Source organism: Lycium barbarum, chromosome 8 (assembly GCF_019175385.1).
Source record: "Lycium barbarum isolate Lr01 chromosome 8, ASM1917538v2, whole genome shotgun sequence".
Lineage (NCBI taxonomy): Eukaryota > Viridiplantae > Streptophyta > Magnoliopsida > Solanales > Solanaceae > Lycium > Lycium barbarum.
Window position 1 is genome coordinate 15178210 of NC_083344.1, and position 19450 is coordinate 15197659.

Below are 19450 nucleotides of genomic sequence, written 5' to 3' on the forward strand. Positions count from 1 at the left end.
TGCCTCATGGTAGGAAATACATAGGTGTAGGTATAATCAATTCAGGGCGCCTACAATATTCCTTTAGGTCCAATCTAGCTTTTTGGTTATCTTTTGTCTTGCCTTTAACTTACATAACAGTGTTAACCAAATTATCAAAGTAATTTTTTTCAATATGCATCACATCAAGATTATGCCATAGAAGATTATCCTTCCAATACAGTAACTTCCAGACTATGCTCTGTTTAGTCCAATTATGTTCAACACCATAACCAGATAGTCTATAAGGGGCAACTTCTGTGACCTTAGGCAAGTGACAAACCCTCCCCCAAATTTCCTCTCCTGATAATGTTCGAGGTGGAGGATCATTTTCAGTTTTATTCTTTCTAAATGCTTGTTTCATTTTCCTGAATTCGTGATCCATGGGCAAGAACTGACGATGACAATCAAACCATGAATTTTTGTGGTCATGTTTTAAAGTGAATGCTTTGCTATTTTCCAGGCAATGAGGACAAGCAAGCTTTTCAGCAGTCATCCAACCAGACAATGTCCCATACGCAGGAAAATCGTTAATAGTCCACTTTAAAGAAGCACGCATATTGTAATTGCTCTTAGTTGATACATCATATGTCACTACACCTTCACACCACAATTGTTTTAACTTATCAATCAAAGGTTGTAGATAGACATCAATCAAAACTTTTGGATTACGGGGACCAGGGATAACATAATTTAGGAATATGTAGGGACTTTCCATACACATCTCAGACGGTAGATTATCTGGAGTAAGAAATACAGGCAAACAAATATAGGGTGCAGCCGAAACAGAGTATGGTGTGAAACCATCCGCATACAAACCCAAACGAATGTTTCTTGGTTCACTAGCAAAATCAGGATAAGTTTTATCAAAATGTTTCCACGCTTCTCCATCTGATGGATGACACATAACACCAGGTGCCCTTCTATTTTCGCTGTGCCATCTCATGTGAGGAGCAGAACTCGATGATGCAACCAACCTCTTTAACCTAGGTATAATAGGTAAATAATGCATCGCCTTAATTGGAACCATTTTCCCACTAGGTGTCCGCTTATAACCTGCATGTCCATATAATTTACATTCATTTAAATCAGCATCTTGCTTATAGAACAACATACAACCGTTTGGACAACAATGAACTCTATCATACGACAATCCTAATTTGGAAACCAATCTCTTTGCTAGTAACTCTTCGGTATGTCGAATTTCGGACTAACTAATTCCCCCACAAGCTTAATCATTGAGTCCATAGTAGCTTTAGCAACAGTCCAATCTGATTTGATATTAATCATTCTAACTGCAACAGACAACTTAGAGGTTTCCATTTGAAAGTGTGTCTGGAAAAATGGAATTCCTTTCAAAATGGCTTTCATTACTTAGAGAGCCATCAAACTTCCTATGTACGACAGTATAAAAAACTATGCTCGAATAGCTGACTCTGAGTGTATTTGCTGTGAACATCCCAAAGAAGAAATTGTTTTTCATGTTTTCATTAATAGAGATATAGCTAGTAAAGTGTGGAAATTCTTTGGAGAACCAATGGGCATCAGTATGCAGAAACAAAGTATTCAATCCATGATAATGTCCTGGTGGAACTTTAACACTAAGAATTCAATGATTAGAGTGATTTGCCAAAGTTTACCTGTCTTTATTTGTTGGGAACTTTGGAAATTTTGGAGTTATGTTAAATATGGTCATAAGAGCTACTTTGTCAACAAGATCTGCTATGAGGTAACTCAACACCTCAAAGTTTTCATGAACAAGAAAGCTTATAAACTGGACCCAAATTGCAACTGGAGAGGGATATGTAACTTAATAGAGGCTTATAAAACTAGACTATCCAACAGACCTGTCATCTGGGACAAGCCTCCACATAGTGTTATCAAGATAAACATTGATGGGAGTAGTCTAGCTCAATTTGGCAAAGCCGGAATTGGGGGAATTGCTACAGATTCAAATGGTGATATCATTATGGATTTTGCCAAATCTTTGCCATATTGCTCCAACAATAGTGCAGAGATCAAGGTAGCTTCTTTTGGAATCAGCTGGAGGGAACACAATGGTATCAACAACTGCATTTTAGAGGTGGACTCTATGCTGGTTGTCAAATGGTTAAAAGGATCATATACAACCCCATGGGAGTTTGCACAAGAAGTAGAGCATATGAAGAGGATCATTGAAAGAAGGCACATCAAAATTCAACATTTTTTCAGGGAAGCAAACATAGTAGCTGATGCATTGGCTAAATTTGGTAGTAACTCTCAACATAGTCTGATAGCTAATGTATTCAATTCTATGCAGGAAATGCCAAGTGAAGCTAGAGGAGCAGCAAGGATGGATAAAGCTCAAATGGCAAATTTCAAGATCAGACATTCAAGATAAAATGAAGCACAACTACAAAAGAAATAGGAGAAGCTGCTTGCAGAAGAAGATCAACGGAAATCAAAACATTAAGAAGCATAATTTTTTGTATAGAATGATAGCCATTTTTTGCCGGGCAATTAGTAGCACCTTCAAGCTAAATGTATTACATGCCCTTTGTAAAATTAGTAGGATTTTCTTTCATTGTGGTTATGATGTACCATAGTGTCGTAGGTTGATTGAGAACATAGCTAATTAGAAATTGTTCTCTAATTAGCAATGTTCTCTTTAGCGATAGGGCCATGCTTATAGAGGAATCTCCTCAGTAAATTGTAGAGGGAGTCATGACGTAGCCCTCCTCCCATGTATATTTTTGCGTATTCAATGAACAAGGTAGTGGTCAATGCCAAACCCCCAATGGCCATAGACAAAAGTAGTATGTGGAATTGGCTTAATTTATATATATATAAAAGATACAGTAGCATTTGAAGTATACTATTGTAAAGTTTATGTATTATTGTAGTATACTATGATAACCATAAGGTATATATATCATATATAATGATAGAGTATCATAGATTACTAATTCATTTTCGTCAAAAGAATACTCCTCCGTCTTCTATGATATTTACATGGTATATATCATATACTGAAAGGGTATCTTAGAGGATTGGTTCATTTAATTTCTTAAAAAACACTCATCAATCCTCCAAGATATCCATATGATATATCATATACTGACATACCATCATAGATAACTGGATTATTCCTTTAAAAATGAGCTCAGCCCTCTATATCATAGTCCATAGAGGACATGTTAATTCCTCTAAAAGAAAAACACTCCTCAATCCTCCATGATATCCATATGGTATATATCATTGTACTTCCTCACACCTTCGCTGGAGGTGAGTTATGATATTTATCCAACCTTGGTCGTTATTCATAACATTTTTCGTGTATTGCCACATTGGCTTTCAGGAATGAGCTTGTATAGTCACAACGCTTATCATCATCTAGATGTGCTACAAAACCATATTGATGAATTTATTATCTTTACTATTTCAAGGATAATATTTGAGAACCCTATATATTCTCTTGTTTATACTATCATAATGACGATAATTATTCCATCCTCTTGCCACGTCCACTTCCACCGTAATGGTAATGACCACAATTATTCCTATATTTCTTTTAATTTTTCACATGCTTTAGCATTCATTTTAAGAAATGGAGCACCCTATATATTCTCTTGTTTATACTATCATAATGACGATAATTATTCGATCCTCTTGCCACGTCCACTTCCACTGTAATGGTAATGACCACAATTATTCCTATATTTCTTTTAATTTTTCACATGCTTTAGCATCCATTTTAAGAAACGGAGCACATTTAGTGGGACTGACATTATGATCTTTACTTAGCCGCAAGAATTCTCATGAAATCAATAAATTATAGTTCTTTATCCTCTTTCAAAATATTCCCGATATATAGAAAATATATTCTCTAACAGGTCTCCATCAACAGTTATAGCGATCCTTTGAGGATATTACCATTTTTAGTGATTATAGAGAAATGAAGCTAATCATAAAGGAACTTAAAAAACATTTCAATCTCGAAAAAAATTCCTTAAATTCTCGTTCTGTACATATGTGCGTCTTTAGGATAATAACACATTCTTTTTTCAATCAATTTCCCAGTATCCCTGGGTGTTTGTATTAATCCCAAAAGATCAGCACCACTTCATTACATAGAGGTGGATTAAATATCCTTGCCCCCGGAATGTAAGCTGCATAACCAACCTAGTATACTTAGTATATTATCACCTACTGTAGCTTTTCATGAAGTCATAACATTTTGAAAACAGGTAATAATAAGAGTGTTTGTTTAATGAATATCCTATCAAAAGAATAAGGAACAAAATAATTGTAAAAAGTATTGGTGAAAAATAAATATAAGAAATTGTGGATAAAAAATGAGTGAAAATGTGTAATACCTCTAAAGAATAAAAGATTTGTAAACGGACGACTTTATATTTGTCTAGCGTCAAAATGTGGATTTAACTTAATTAAAATATGTATTAGTGTACACGAAACAATATAAAATGGAAGTTGTATTAAGAGTGTATGAAGAATATAAAATAAAGGATGGACTAGTATTTTTGCCTAAACGTCAAAAGTGTGAATTTATTTAACAAAGTATTTATACCAAGTCAATTTAATACAGTTATGAAAGTATTGACGGCCTAAGTCTTGCCTAAAGCGAATGACAATTTTAAGTTTAACAAACAAGGCGACAAGTAAATAAATATATCAACCCGTCATTCCAAAAAATAAAGCTTCCACTATACTATGAGTTTATGTTTTGTATAGTTATAAAACAAATGCGGAAAGTAAATACAAACAGTGATTCGATGAAGTCTTTGGGTTCCTTCCGAGTGTCGTCTTCGGGATGTATCTCCGGGTACCTGTATAAACACTTAGTAAAAATATTAGAAAGCGAATAAATAACTATCGGATGAATTATAAAAATAATTAATAAACTTAAAATAAAAAACCCGTCTTTTGTACATGGGAGGCCTTGGAAATCGAAGGAAATTTCTTCATCGGCCATTTGGGTTTAGTATTCGCCCAAAGAATTTAACTAAATGCGATAAAAAAGTTAACAGTACCATTGACCGCCAAAAGTATTTTTTTTTTCCGGGCACAAAGCCAATATTTATTTAGTAAAAGAAATGTAAAATCAGTCCGAATACAATGTAACATGGATGAATGTAGTACCAAACCAATAGCAAATTAGCTATAGCTAGATTACAACAGCAGCAATAACTAAAAAAATGAACTCGCAGAATATGCCCGATAAATGCAAAGACAGCGCCAATGATTTTCCAAAACAGTTAAAGCAACACAAAAATATTAAAGACAATAATAAACATAACAATGGTTTAATGTAACAACAACAGAATTGGCAAACGTAGTAAAACAAAAAACGGGGCAGCCATGGTCGTCGAAAAAACCAGTGGCCGGAGCACAACGACTCCGGCCAGATCTGAAGAAAAAAAAAACAAAACACACACACACACACACACACACACACACGCGAAAAAAAATCGTTAGAGGGGGAGGGAGATAGCAGCAGCGACTGGTGGTGTCGTTTGGTTGCTGGCTGCTCCGGTTCGCCGGAGCAGCGAAGAAGACAAAAAAAGGGTTGTTTTGGTGGCGTTATGGTGGTCAGAAAATAGAGGAGAAAAGCCGAGAGGAAAGAAGGCAGCGTTTTGGGAGAGAGAGAGAGAGAGAGATGACGTGGTGGAATCTAGTGGCGGTGATGTGGCAGTTGTTGTGGTGGTTGCGCTGGGCAGTGGGGGGGTGGAGGACGGAGGGCGTAGTGGGCTGGTGGAGTAGGTTCGTGGTTGTGTGGGTTGGTGTTCGCCGGAGCTCCGAGCTCCGACGTGGAGGGGCTGGCGGCGGTGGGGTCGTGGAGAGAGAAGGTGAGGGGAGAGAAAATGTTTTGGGATTTAAAGGAAACAAAAATCTGAAAAATGTGAAATGTTGTGTGTGTTGTCTCAAAAAAAATATAACCCCCTCTATTCCTTTATAATACAAACTAACACCCTCTCTTGTCCAAAAAATAATGATCTTCCCCCTCTTGTCCCCTTTACCCCTTTTAACCCTTATGTAAAAATGCAATAACCAATAGATCAAGAACCCAACCCATCACCTCAAATGTCAACTTTTAAAAAGGTGACGAGACCTTGCCTTGATCAAATTTTTGCTTTGCGTTTAAAAATTAATTACTCCAATTTTCTCTGCACCGACGGACTATACTAAAATATAGTTAAATAATAATGTATAAATAATAATGTAAGTATAAAATATAAATATTAATGTATAAGATACAAATATGTACTACTATAAAATAAAAGAAACAATTATTAATTGCACAAAAATGGTAGTATTACGCTGTACATGTGCAAAAATAATGATTCTTAAAAATGACAATAAATTGATAAAATTCCTAAAATAAGGATAATCATCAATAAATTGTCAAAAACTGTAAAAATGTGTAAAAAATGTATTTCGCGCTCTAAAACGTTAATTTTAAGCACGGCGAGCCAAAATTAGGTGTCAACAGCTTGTCCCTCTTCGACCGGAGACGATGAAAGAGTTTTCGGACGAAGACGTTGACGTGTAGCCTGTTTTGGCTCGGCAAAGAATTACTAAAAGGATATGTACGGAGAAAGAAGCCAGACGTTGATAGAGCTTTGATAATACTCCCCGTCTGCCGGCAGGGTTGTGATAAAAAAGAAAAATGATAAAAAGGGAAGGATTATTCAGGTCCGAAAAACATTCGCGCACTCACGTCATCACTTCCAAAATTGCCCCAGTGTCGAGCTACGAGACGCTGGGAAGGTCCAAGATTGTATACTTGCTGGGGAAAGAATGATTCTCGCCCCGATGTGACCGAACTCTGCATAGAGCTTCCTACATATCTCGTCAATCACGAGAATCAGGTCAATGTAGTTCGAAAAATGATGACTAATGGATGTTGTGGAAAATTTTGATCGTCCGATCAAAATTTTGCCCCAGTGTTGTTGGAGTGGTCCTAGCCGGTGTGGGACGAGGAACGGTCGTGCTCGAATTCGAGTTACCTACACATCCCTGAAATGGGAGTCAGACCGATTGTAGTTCGGGAAAATGATTTGGGGAGGAAAATGATGTATTGCTATAGGGGTGACCAAACTCAGAGCCATGGATTAAAATGGACTACAAAGTTGTATGTCGGGACCCTGATGAAAAGATCGGGTTGTGTGCCGAAGCTTTGAATGGGGAGGAGTCCTGGATTGTGTGTGAAGACCATGATGCATACTCTGGTTTGTGTGTCGGAGCCTTAAAATGAAATGAAATCTCGTGTTATGTGCCGAGATCCTGATGCATACTCTGCTTTGTGTGCCAGAGCTTTGAAATGGAATACCCGTATTTGAAGGTGGGCGCCCGCATTAGAAGGTGGGCGCCTGAACTGAAATTAAAATACCTGCATTAGAAGGTGGGCGCCTGACTGAATTTAAAATACCTGCATTATGAGGTGGGTGCCTGAACTGAAATTTAAAATACCCGCATTAGAAGGTGGGCGGCTGACTGAATTTAAAATACCCGCATTATGAGGTGGGTGCCTGAACTGAAATTTAAAATACCCGCATTAGAAGGTGGGCGCCTGAACTGAAATTAAAATACCCGCATTAGAAGGTGGGCACCTGATTGAATTTAAAATACCCGCATTATGAGGTGGGTGCCTGAACTGAAATTTAAAATACCCGCATTAGAAGGTGGGCGCCTGACTGAATTTAAAATACCCGCATTATGAGGTGGGTGCCTGAACTGGAATTTAAAATACCCGCATTAGAAGGTGGGCGCCTTGACTGAAATTAAAATACCCGTATTAGAAGGTGGGCGCCTGAACTGAAATTAAAATACCCGCATTAGAAGGTGGGCGCCTGATTGAATTTAAAATACCCGCATTATGAGGTGGGTGCCTGAACTGAAATTTAAAATACCCACATTAGAAGGTGGGTGCCTGACTGAATTTAAAATACCCGCTTTAGAAGGTGGGCGCCTGTAAAAATGTACTTGAAATGAAAATACCCGCATTAGAAGGTGGACACCTGTAAAAATGTACTTGAAATGAAATTACCCGCATTAGAAGGTGGGCGCCTGTAAAAATGTACTTGAAATGAAAATACCCGCATTAGAAGGTGGGCGCCTTTTTTTTTTTTTTTTTGATGCATTTTCTGTTGTTTTTGTTGTAAAGAATATTACAAAATGAAGAAGTGAGGAGAGAATCACGTCTTGACTTCAGTTGGTACCAATAATTAGTTTTGCGCATAAGAATTCTATCAATTTCTTCCCAGCTAACCGAGATTGACTTCGTGATAGTTCTACAGCTTCAAGTGGTACCTCAAACATACTTAAGTATCGACAAGATTTGTTCGTCTTGATTCAAGTAAAGGTTTTGAACTATACCTATCCTCATATTTCAAGTGCCCTCACTAGAAAGAAAGTCCCTTTTTCACACATATTCAGTATTTATTTATTTTTTTACTTTGGGACGTCTAGAGAAGTACACTCACACTCAGAAGGATGTTCAATGCATGCAATTATGATACCATAGGCTTGGCCGTCATGTAAGTATCCACTAATGTGAGAACCCTTCGCACAGGATCACGTAGGGCTTGTTACGGGTGTGTATTGTAGGCTTGGGAAAATGGTAGGATATTATTTGGGTAGGGAGTGACTAATTCTTCCCTGAGCGTTGCACTATGTTCGTGTTTGGTATTTGTGTGCTCTGACGCTGATCTGCTTCGTTTTGTTGTCCCTTTCTTTTGTATTTGTGCGACTTCTTTTGCAAGTTGGAGCCCTTTTTTTTTTTTTGGAGTTCGGGGTTGTATGCCCGAGATTCTGTGGGGATTAAGAGAATTGACCTGGGTTGTATGCCCGAAGTCCTGATGTTAATTCCGGGTTGTATGCCGGAATGTGAAAAATAAAGATGAATGACGGGTTGTATGCCCGAGATCCTGAATGATGTCTGATGATTTATTTTTTTTGTTGGGCTCCTTCTTGCTTTGGAGGTCGTTTTTCGTCTTTGTTTTCCTCGGACTGTTGAATCTTTTTTTTTTTTGGAAGCTTCAGCTTGGATCTCTTATCCACGGTTGCACATTTCTAGTGCGCTCAGGGAGGTTGGGCCAAGAGAGGGATAGTGCGTGTAAGCACTCAGAAATGGTATAGTCTTATGATGTGGTTGTCAAAGAAAAGGCTTTAGGCTCAAAGGGGGAATGCTAGGGATAACGTCATTTGGTAGGCTAGAAAGGCTCAAACGGGTCAAAGAAGGCCTACGATCCTTTCCTATACCAAGTGTTACTCATAATTTCGCCTCAACAGACATTCAGGTCAAGTTCTAGATCACAATGCAAATGCAATTGAACGTTATCTAAAGCTCACCACATAATGCACATGAAACAATGAGGTTGGTTTTATTCTTGTATTACGAGCATGCAAGAGAATTTTTCAAGTGTCACTTAAAGTGTGAATGAGAGGTACCAAAAGAATCTATGGTTTACCACGAAGTCAGTCCTCTCCATTCTATCGATTGTTACTTGTTTCTTTCCTATGCACATTCCTAACTGTGTTGGTACCAATCAAGTCAAAGACATGAATCTAAATTTTTTTTATTATTATTATTATTTTTTATTATTTTGTATTTTTTGAATAAGGGGTACCGAACCCGAGAAGGGTTTCCTACGTATCTCATTTTTTTATGAGAATCAGGTGCGCGTAGTTCATGCAGAGAGGTAAGAACAAAGATTTTTTTTTCTTTCAAATACTTTTTTTTTTTGAATAATGAATACCGAACCCCAAAGGGCTGCCTACGTATCTCATCAAAGAAGAGAATCAGGTGTGCGTAGTTCTTGCAGAGAGGTAAGAACAAAGATTTTTTTTTTTTGTGATTTTCAAATAATTTTCAGACTTTTTATTTTTTATTTTTTTGAATAATGAATACCGAACCCAAAAGGGCTGCCTACGTATCTCATCAAAGAAGAGAATCAGGTGTGCGTAGTTCTTGCAGATAAGATGTAAAAGAGGTGCCGATTGAAGGCAGAGTTTTGCAGGTACTCCGACAGATGGCAGAAGGGTGCGTCCATTGTAGGCACGGGGCTTTTGAAAATTATCCAGGAAGGGACCAATCATAGGCTCAGAGCTTGGACAGCACTATGGTAGGCGGTCAGAAAAAATGAGCCGATCGCAGCCAGAGCATTGAAAATACTCTAACAGGCAGCCGAGAAGAAGGAGGTCAACTGTAGATGGAGCCTTGACATTACTCCAGTACGTTGACAAGATTGTGCTGGAGGAAAAAGTTGGACGTTGCCAGAGCTTTGACACTACTCTGCATCCATTGGCATGGTTGGCTATGAGGAAATGTCAACGTCAGCGGAGCTTTAAAAACAATCGGCGTTCGCTGGAAAGGTGATAAGAGGGGATACCGACCTTTACGGATTTTCTAAAAATACTCTGCATCCATCGGTAAGATTGTAATGATTGCGTACCAAACTGTTTGCGGAGCTTTGACATTACTCCTTTTCAGTTGGCATGATTATTGTATAGTTGAGGGGGGTAGAATTTACATGTGTTGAACCCTTGGGGTTGAAAAATAAAGGCCGACACGCCAAAGTTCCATGGCTTGCGATTCTTGGAAGAAGAAAAGCTTATATCCCAGAATTTGGGACCAAAACTAGGTTATGGTTGGGGTAAGGCTGGTATTGCCGTTGTTGGGTTTTGGACTTGAAAGGGTTGATTGACGCTCTTAGAAGTCTTTTTGGAGAGCGTCTTTGAACTGCTCCAAAATAATTGTCCCAGTTTTTTATTCCGGTGAATTATTTTGAAACAGTGGGGAGACCGAACCCTTATGTAGGGTTGCCTACGTATCTTGCCAGGACAAGAATCAGGTCAGACGTAGTTCGGACAGATACTGTGTTGCATGTAATTTGAATGATTTCTATGAATTGGTAGTTGTATTGAAAAGAAGTGAGGATATGAACAAGAATTCGGACCTGGAAAAGTCTGTTCCGGAGATGGAAAGAATGTACAAGGTTGTATTGTATAAAAAAAGAATTGTAAAGTCAAAATGATGGTAGCAAAGGCTGGAAATGGGTATGAAAAATAATGTGGTTGTGAGGGTAGTCGTAAAGACCAAAAATAGGTGTGAGGGTTTGAAAATGTTCCAAGCTCAACACTAGTCAATCAAAATTGCCTGATAAAGCAGACGAGGTGGAAGAAGATATGTCTAGTATATATGTATGTCTAGTATATATGTACAACTAAAGAATGTCTAATATATATGTACAACTAAAGAATGTCTAATAAATACAGTATGTGAAGCAAATAAAGAATATGTAAGATGCAAAAATCATGTAGCAAATAAAGAATGAAATTAATCCGGCTAGAGCAGTGATCAAAATTATACATACAACGGCCTAAGAATTCTAAGAGTAGATTCACCTAAGCTGATAAAGAATATTCGGAAAACTGCGAGATGGCAAGTAGTAAGACTAGCCCACTAATCTCTGAAACTAAGGAGTTTGAAGAAGGTTTGGAGGAGCGCAAAAGCACAACTCGCGTGCACAATGTGTGTATGTGTATGGCCAAAGACTCAATTGAAAGTGTGATGACAGTATAAAGAAAACAGTAACACGTAGTGTCTTCAATCAAATAACGAACACAAGTTTGGCTTTAGCTCGTGTCCTTTCAAAGATAATATTGTAGCAGTTCACAATATATACATAACAAGTAATAATAATAAAAACAAATAAATAATCACATATCCCTCAAGTGCTCACTTAAACTAAGTCTGTTAAAGTCAAAACCTAGGTAAATCCCCAGCAGAGTCGCCATTCTGTTATGCCCTATTTTGAACGGGTCCAAGATAGTTTGCAACTTCACGGTTTTTCTAATTGGTTTTAAAAGGGTTAGAGTCGCCACCTAATTTTTAAGGAAAAATAGGAAATCTATATGTATTTGTGTGTCTACTCCATTTTTAGTCCGCGAAACCTATAAGATTCTAGATAAGGGTTTTATTTACCCCGAGGGGAAGGTACTAAGCATCCCTCAGAGCCTGCCCGAAGACAGTCCTTAGACTTAGTTTAACTGAACACTAGAGGGGGATTATCTATCAGTTTATCATTATTATTACCTGTTTTCAAAATGTTATGACTTCATGAAAAGCTACAGTAGGTGATAATATACTAAGTATATACAGGGTATAAAAATGTATTTATATCAAGTATTCATAAAGAATGTATAGTAAAAAAAAGAATATCTACAAAAGAGTATAAGAGAATGTACCTCATAAGTATAAAAGTATATCTGTTAGTACAAAGAGTGTATATATGTGTTAGTGTAAAGAATGTGTAACTATATTAAGAATATAAAAAATAATGTAAGACTATGTAAAAATAAATATATCAAGGATATAAAGAATGTGCATCTATGTAATGTGCGTCTATGTATATTAAAAGAATGTATGCATATTAAACATATAAAGAACATATTTCAAGTGTAAAAGAGTGTTCGTCAAATCTAAAATGTATAAAGAATTGTATAACTAGGTATATTAGTGCATAAAGAATGTAAAAATAATTTACGAATATTCATTGGTGTAAAGATTTTATATAACGAAATTATTCAGAAAAGTGAAGTTTATTTGACTTGTTTCTACCGTTTAGTTAAAAAGAGTGTTTGTTTAATGAATATCCTATCAAAAGAATAAGGAACAAAATAATTGTAAAAAGTATTGGTGAAAAGTAAATATAAGAAATTGTGGATAAAAAATGAGTGAAAATGTGTAATACCTCTAAAGAATAAAAGATTTGTAAACGGACGACTTTATATTTCCCTAGCGTCAAAATGTGGATTTAACTTAATTAAAATATGTATTAGTGTACACGAAACAATATAAAATGTAAGTTGTATTAAGAGTGTATGAAGAATATAAAATAAAGGATGGACTAGTATTTTTGCCTAAACGTCAAAAGTGTGAATTTATTTAACAAAGTATTTATACCAAGTCAATGTAATACAGTTATGAAAGTATTGACGGCCTAAGTCTTGCCTAAAGCGAATGACAATTTTAAGTTTAACAAACAAGGCGACAAGTAAATAAATATATCAACCCGTCATTCCAAAAAATAAAGTTTCCACTATACTATGAGTTTATGTTTTGTATAGTTATAAAAAAAAAAATACGGAAAGTAAATACAAACAGTGATCCGATGAAGTCTTTGGGTTCCTTCCGAGTGTCGTCTTCGGGATGTATCTCCGGGTACCTGTATAAACACTTAGTAAAAATATTAGTAAGAGAATAAATAACAATCGGATAAATTATAAAAATAATGAATTAACTTAAAATAAAAAACCCGTCTTTTGTACATGGGAGGCCTTGGAAATCGACGGAAATTTCTTCATCAGTCATTTGGGTTTAGTATTCGCCCAAATGAATTTAACTAAATGCGATAAAAAAGTTAACAGTACCATTGACCGCCAAAAGTATTTTTTTTTTCCGGGCACAAAGCCAACATTTATTTAGTAAAAGAAATGTAAAATCAGTCTGAATACAATGTAACAGGGATGAATGTAGTACCAAACCAATAGCAAATTAGCTATAGCTAGATTACAACAGCAGCAAAAGCTAAAAAAATGAACTCGCAGAAAATGCCCGATAAATGCAAAGACAGCGCCAATGATTTTCCAAAACAGTTAAGGCAACACAAAAATATTAAAGACAATAATAAACATAACAATGGTTTAATGTAACAACAGCAGAATTGGAAAACGTAGTAAAAAAAAAAACGGGGCAGCCATGGTCGTCGAAAAAACCAGTGGCCGGAGCACAACGACTCCGGCCAGATCTGAAGAAAAAAAAAACAAAACACACACACACGCGAAAAAAAATCGTTAGAGGGGGAGGGAGATAGCAGCAGCGACTGGTGGTGTCGTTTGGTTGCTGGCTGCTCCGGTTCACCGGAGCTAGAAGCTCCTCGCCGGAGCAGCGAAGAAGACAAAAAAAGGGTTGTTTTGGTGGCGTTATGGTGGTCAGAAAATAGAGGGAAAAAGCCAAGAGGAAAGAAGGAAGCGTTTTGGGAGAGAGAGAGAGAGATGACGTGGTGGAATCTAGTGGCGGTGATGTGGCAGTTGTTGTGGTGGTTGCGCTGGGCAGTGGGGGGTGGAGGACGGAGGGCGTAGTGGGCTAGTGGAGTAGGTTCGTGGTTGTGTGGGTTGGTGTTCGCCGGAGCTCCGAGCTCCGGCGTGGAGGGGCTGGCGGCGGTGGGGTCGTGGAGAGAGAAGGTGAGGGGAGAGAAAATGTTTTGGGATTTAAAGGAAACAAAAATCTGAAAAATGTGAAATGTTGTGTGTGTTGTCTCAAAAAAAATATAACCCCCTCTATTCCTTTATAATACAAACTAACACCCTCTCTTGTCCAAAAAATAATGATCTTCCCCCTCTTGTCCCTTTTACCCCTTTTAACCCTTATGTAAAAATGCAATAACCAATAGATCAAGAACCCAACCCATCACCTCAAATGTCAACTTTTAAAAAGGTGACGAGACCTTGACTTGATCGAATTTTTGCTCTGCGTTTAAAAATTAATTACTCCAATTTTCTCTGCACCGACGGACTATACTAAAATATAGTTAAATAATAATGTATAAATAATAATGTAAGTATAAAATATAAATATTAATGTATAAGATACAAAAATGTACTACTATAAAATAAAAGAAACAATTATTAATTGCACAAAAATGGTATTATTACGCTGTACATGTGCAAAAATAATGATTCTTAAAAATGACAATAAATTGATAAAATTCCTAAAATAAGGATAATCATCAATAAATTGTCAAAAAATGTAAAAATGTGTAAAAAAATGTATTTCGCGCTCTAAAACGTTAATTTTAAGCACGGCGAGCCAAAATTAGGTGTCAACAAGCTTCACTGATGATCTCTTTCAGGTGCCAAGGTGGAAGACTTTTCCCTTTAAGCATGTTGATAATAAGCATGGAATATCCTTCCAAAATGAGGTTATCAATGCCATTTTGAACACACCATTTCAGCCCATGTAATGCAGCCTTGGCTTCAGCTCTATTGCTGCTGTCATTACCCAATGATGTTGCGAATGCCATGATAATATTTCCTCGAGCATCTCTACATATACCTCCTGCACCTGTTGGACCATTCTACATCTTGCTCCCATCAGTGTTTAGCTTAAAACATGGCCATTTAGGCTTGTCCCATTTAACCACAGTGCAGTCTATTTTTGGTACCAAGAGCCTAATTTGATGGCAAATGTCAAACCAGTCTGATCCCCAATTCTTATCAGGTTTTACCTTATTCAATATTCATTTCATGTGTGATAGGATTTGGTATTTAATCCTCTTAATAGAGAATTTGGCATTGACATATCTTTCTGCACATCTAGCTTTCCAAATTTCCCAACAAACCACAAGAGGTGTGGTTTGTAGGAAAATTTTATGGATGGAATTAGAAGTTTTGGTGCTCCACCATTTCTTGAGAAAGGATCTGATAGGAATGTCTTCCCACATTATACCAAGAGGGCTGCCAAAGTGTTTCCACAGTATGCTAGCATAATCCCCGGCCATGAAAGTATGATGAATTGTCTCACTTTGAGGGATTCTGCAGCAAAAGTATTTGGATGCAAGATTTTGCTTGAATTTGAGAAGGATGTCATCAAAAGGCAACTTGTTCTTCAATAATTTCCACTGAAGGAAGGACATCTTAAAAGGTATGTATTTATTCCATATTTTCATAAGCAAAGAAGACTTTTCTTTTCTTTGCCTTGCCAGATCCCATGCACTAGAAGTAGAGAAAGTTCCCTTGTTGTTAGGAGTCCAAATAGAATTATCAGTAGTGTCCTGGTCCCTAATATCCAATGAAAGAATATTTCTGCTAAGAACTCTGGAAAATGCATGTGTTCAATATTCCACACTCCATTGTTGATAATATCAGCAACCTTTGAATTCATAGGAGGATTCTGAAGTTGAATAATATGAGCTATTGCTCCAATGTTAGTTCAGTTATCCCACCAGAGATTGGTATTTCCTCTATTAATCTTCCATAATATCATTTCTTCCATCTTGTCCCTACTTCTAAGCATTTTCTTCCATATGAGATATTGAGTAGGCATAATTTTCTTAGCCACGGGAGAAGTGAACCTGCAGTATTTAGCATTAAGATATTTGGCCCATAAAGAGTTAGTGGTTTTGAACTTCCACCATCTTTTCATATTTAGGCTCTCACTGACATCTTGAAGTCTTCTAAGTCCTAGACCCCCTTCATCAATAGGATAAGTCATTTTGTCCCATGCACTCCGATTAAACATGTGCTACAATCTCTTCCTATTCACCTTCTGTCTGTTGTAGAACCCCCAAAAGGAGTGCTTGATATTTTTGTTTACCCTCTACAGAACCCCAAAAGAATCTAGCCATATGCCTCTCTACTTCATCAACCACTCCTTTTGGGGGTTCTACAGCAGACAGAAGGTGAATAGGAAGAGATTGTAGCACATGTTTAATCAGAACAAACCTTCCACTATGAGAAAATAATTTTCCATGCCAGCCAGTAATTCTTTTAATGATTTTCGCAATCATGTCCCCATAATAAGCAGTGAATTGTCTACCAGTGTAAAGTGGGCATCCCAAATAGGTTATAGGAAATTCTGCTTGCCTATATCCTGTTGTTTCTTTGATTCTCAGAATCTGATTTGTAGTGGCCCTTTTGCTGACCAAAAAACAACTTTTGTCAATGTTGATCTCCTGGCCTGAACATCTTTGATAAGCTTGAAGTTGCCCAACAATAGCTTCTAGAGATTTCTTGTTAGCAGGAGAGAAAAGTACCACATCATCTGCATAGGCAAGGTGAGTGATATGAGGGGCCTGAAGAGGCAAACTAAAGCCTTTGAATTGATTGATAAAAGGATAATAACACATTCAGTACTTCTATATTTATGTAAATTAATTAGGGGAGGAGGTGTAGATAATAGTAATGACTCATATTTTAAAGACTAGCAATTATCAATCATATATTATCGTACGAGGTTTTATGAATTATATTCACGGAAAGTTGTAATGCCCAATTTTCATTGCAATTTGCATATAACGGTTCATGTACTTTCTGATGGAAATCTTACGGAAAAATACTTGATCACGAACACTTGGACACTTATTTTTGAGATATAATAAAAAAAAACAAAATTGGTAAAGGAGATATAATAATTATTTTTTCCACACTTTCATGACAAGATGAAAGATTAGCTTGTTATATTTTTGTTTTAACTTGACAAAGCTTGTTGTATCCATGGAAACTGTGTGAAATAGAAAAAGAATAGTGTAAAATTATCCATTACCGAGGAGAACAAATATTGTTGAGAGTACTTTAGTTTCTCAAACCCATTTGCTAGCTTGTATGTATTTTCTCGAAGGTGATGATGCAAGTAAAATTAAAGATTCGTGCTAATAACGTGTTGTAAAATATAAGAAGCAATAACACAAAGAAAATTAATAAGAATATGGAGAGAGAGAGAGAGATATTTTCTATTTTATCCAATTGTATCACATATCACATCCTCTATATATATTATTACTTAGATGGTTACAAAAAGGTGGGCTTAAACATGATATTAACATTGAGTTATTCAACTGATATGGTCTCTTAGCTTCTTTAGGGAGCTAATCAAAAGTAAAATGCATCTGGTTACAATTCATCTTTTGAAGCTAGGTTTGCTAAAGAATCCGTCACTTGATTTCCTTCTCTAAAATTGTGAAATATGTGCACATTGTTATTTTCATAAGATTTGATAGTTCTATCAATAATAAGCTTCATCTTGAGGTTGTTGTAAGTAGCCTATCCAGTGAGCATATTGGTTATCACCTGTGAGCCAAGTTTCAAGAAAGAAATTAGTGTATCCTTGAAGAGTACATCATTTCCCTCCAAACTCAGCCGTTAAAGCTTCTGCCATATTGTTACTGCAACATTGCACACCTATACAGAAGGCTATGATCTCCATTACAGTCCCTAGCCATACGTGAGCAGGTTTGGATTAATGGGTGAATCCACCTAATAAGAACAGATCATGAGACTCACAACATAATAGTGTCCATAAAACGGGACGAGTGTAGTAGCATTTATATATTATGATTTTTTTTAGTTATATAAAATTCGCTTATCTAAACAAAGGTAAATTTCGGGAAAAAAAAATACTCACTACTAAAAAAACAGGATTTTCCGACCTAAAAAAATGGCTATATCCGACCTCATGAGATCGGTTTTGGTCCAAAACCGACCTCAAAATTAGGTCGGAAAAGAGTGGGTCAAAAATATTACTGACCTCATGAGGTCGCAAAAAACTGACCTCACGAGGTTGGTAAAATTATTTATGTCGGGTATTAATTAGATAAAGTACCGACCTCACTAGGTCGGTAAATTATATTAAAAATATAGTGATATGAGTTTACCGACCTCCTGAGGTCAGTAATTTATATGAATATATAATATATTGTTTTAGATTTTCGTCGTTGTGAGACCGGTATTTCACAATTTCTGCAAAATATTTGCAAAATCCCGACCTCATGAGGTCGGTAATTTGTAATTTTTGGGAAAGTTTTGCAGACGAGGTCGGTAATTTGCAATTTCTAGAAAATTTTGCAGAAAATCGACATCATGAGGTCGGCAATTTGCAGTTTCTGGGAGAATTTTGCAGCAAACTGACCTCACGAGTCAGTAATTTGCATTTTCTGGGAAAATTTTGCAGAAAACCGACCTCATGAGGTTGGTAATTTGCAGTTTCTGGGTAAATTTTGTAGAAAACCGACCTCATGAAGTCGGTATTCTGCAAAAAATTGGTAGGATCTAGCTGCTATTCCAGCTGCCCCCCTGTCAAGATGAAAATAATTTTATATTCAACTAAACCAGCTCAAATAGCTGTCAACAATTCACCAAACTACTACAAATACATAAAACATTAAGCTACTTCAACAAACACATATATTACAACACATATTACAACCACCAATACATCAAATTCAATTCGAAACTACTTCAAAGTTGAATCAAAACATCATTCAAACATTCACAAGAGACATTAAGCTACTTCAACCTTCGCAAACATCAACACAACATTAAACTACTTCAACCTTTGCAAACATCCAAAAAACATTAAACTAGTCTACACCAAGTCAGTCGACAACATTAGACTACTTCACCCCTCGCAAACATCCATAAAACACTTACACCATCCACAAATCCACCACAACATTAACATTCAAACATGCCTTTGTGTGTTTGACACGTGAGTCCCACCATCATCCGCACCACTAGATTAAGTATGGGGGTTACGAGCATCATCAGGACATGAGAGAATCCCCCTCGAAGCAAGTAATGCGTCTAATTGGGCCCTCATACCGTCACACTGCACGTCCCTCCGCCTCTTCCTTTCCTCCAAGGCCTGTAGCTG

The 19450-nt window shown here is 36.8% G+C and overlaps 1 protein-coding gene across 1 annotated transcript; it reads left to right on the forward strand.

Annotated features, from left to right (window-relative positions):
• Nucleotides 1–1414: 1414 nt before the first annotated feature.
• LOC132607713 (uncharacterized) lies at nucleotides 1415–2398 on the forward strand. The gene has a single exon (XM_060321794.1). The coding sequence runs from the start codon at nucleotides 1415–1417 to the stop codon at nucleotides 2396–2398; it is 984 nt and encodes a 327-aa protein (XP_060177777.1).
• Nucleotides 2399–19450: the final 17052 nt, after the last annotated feature.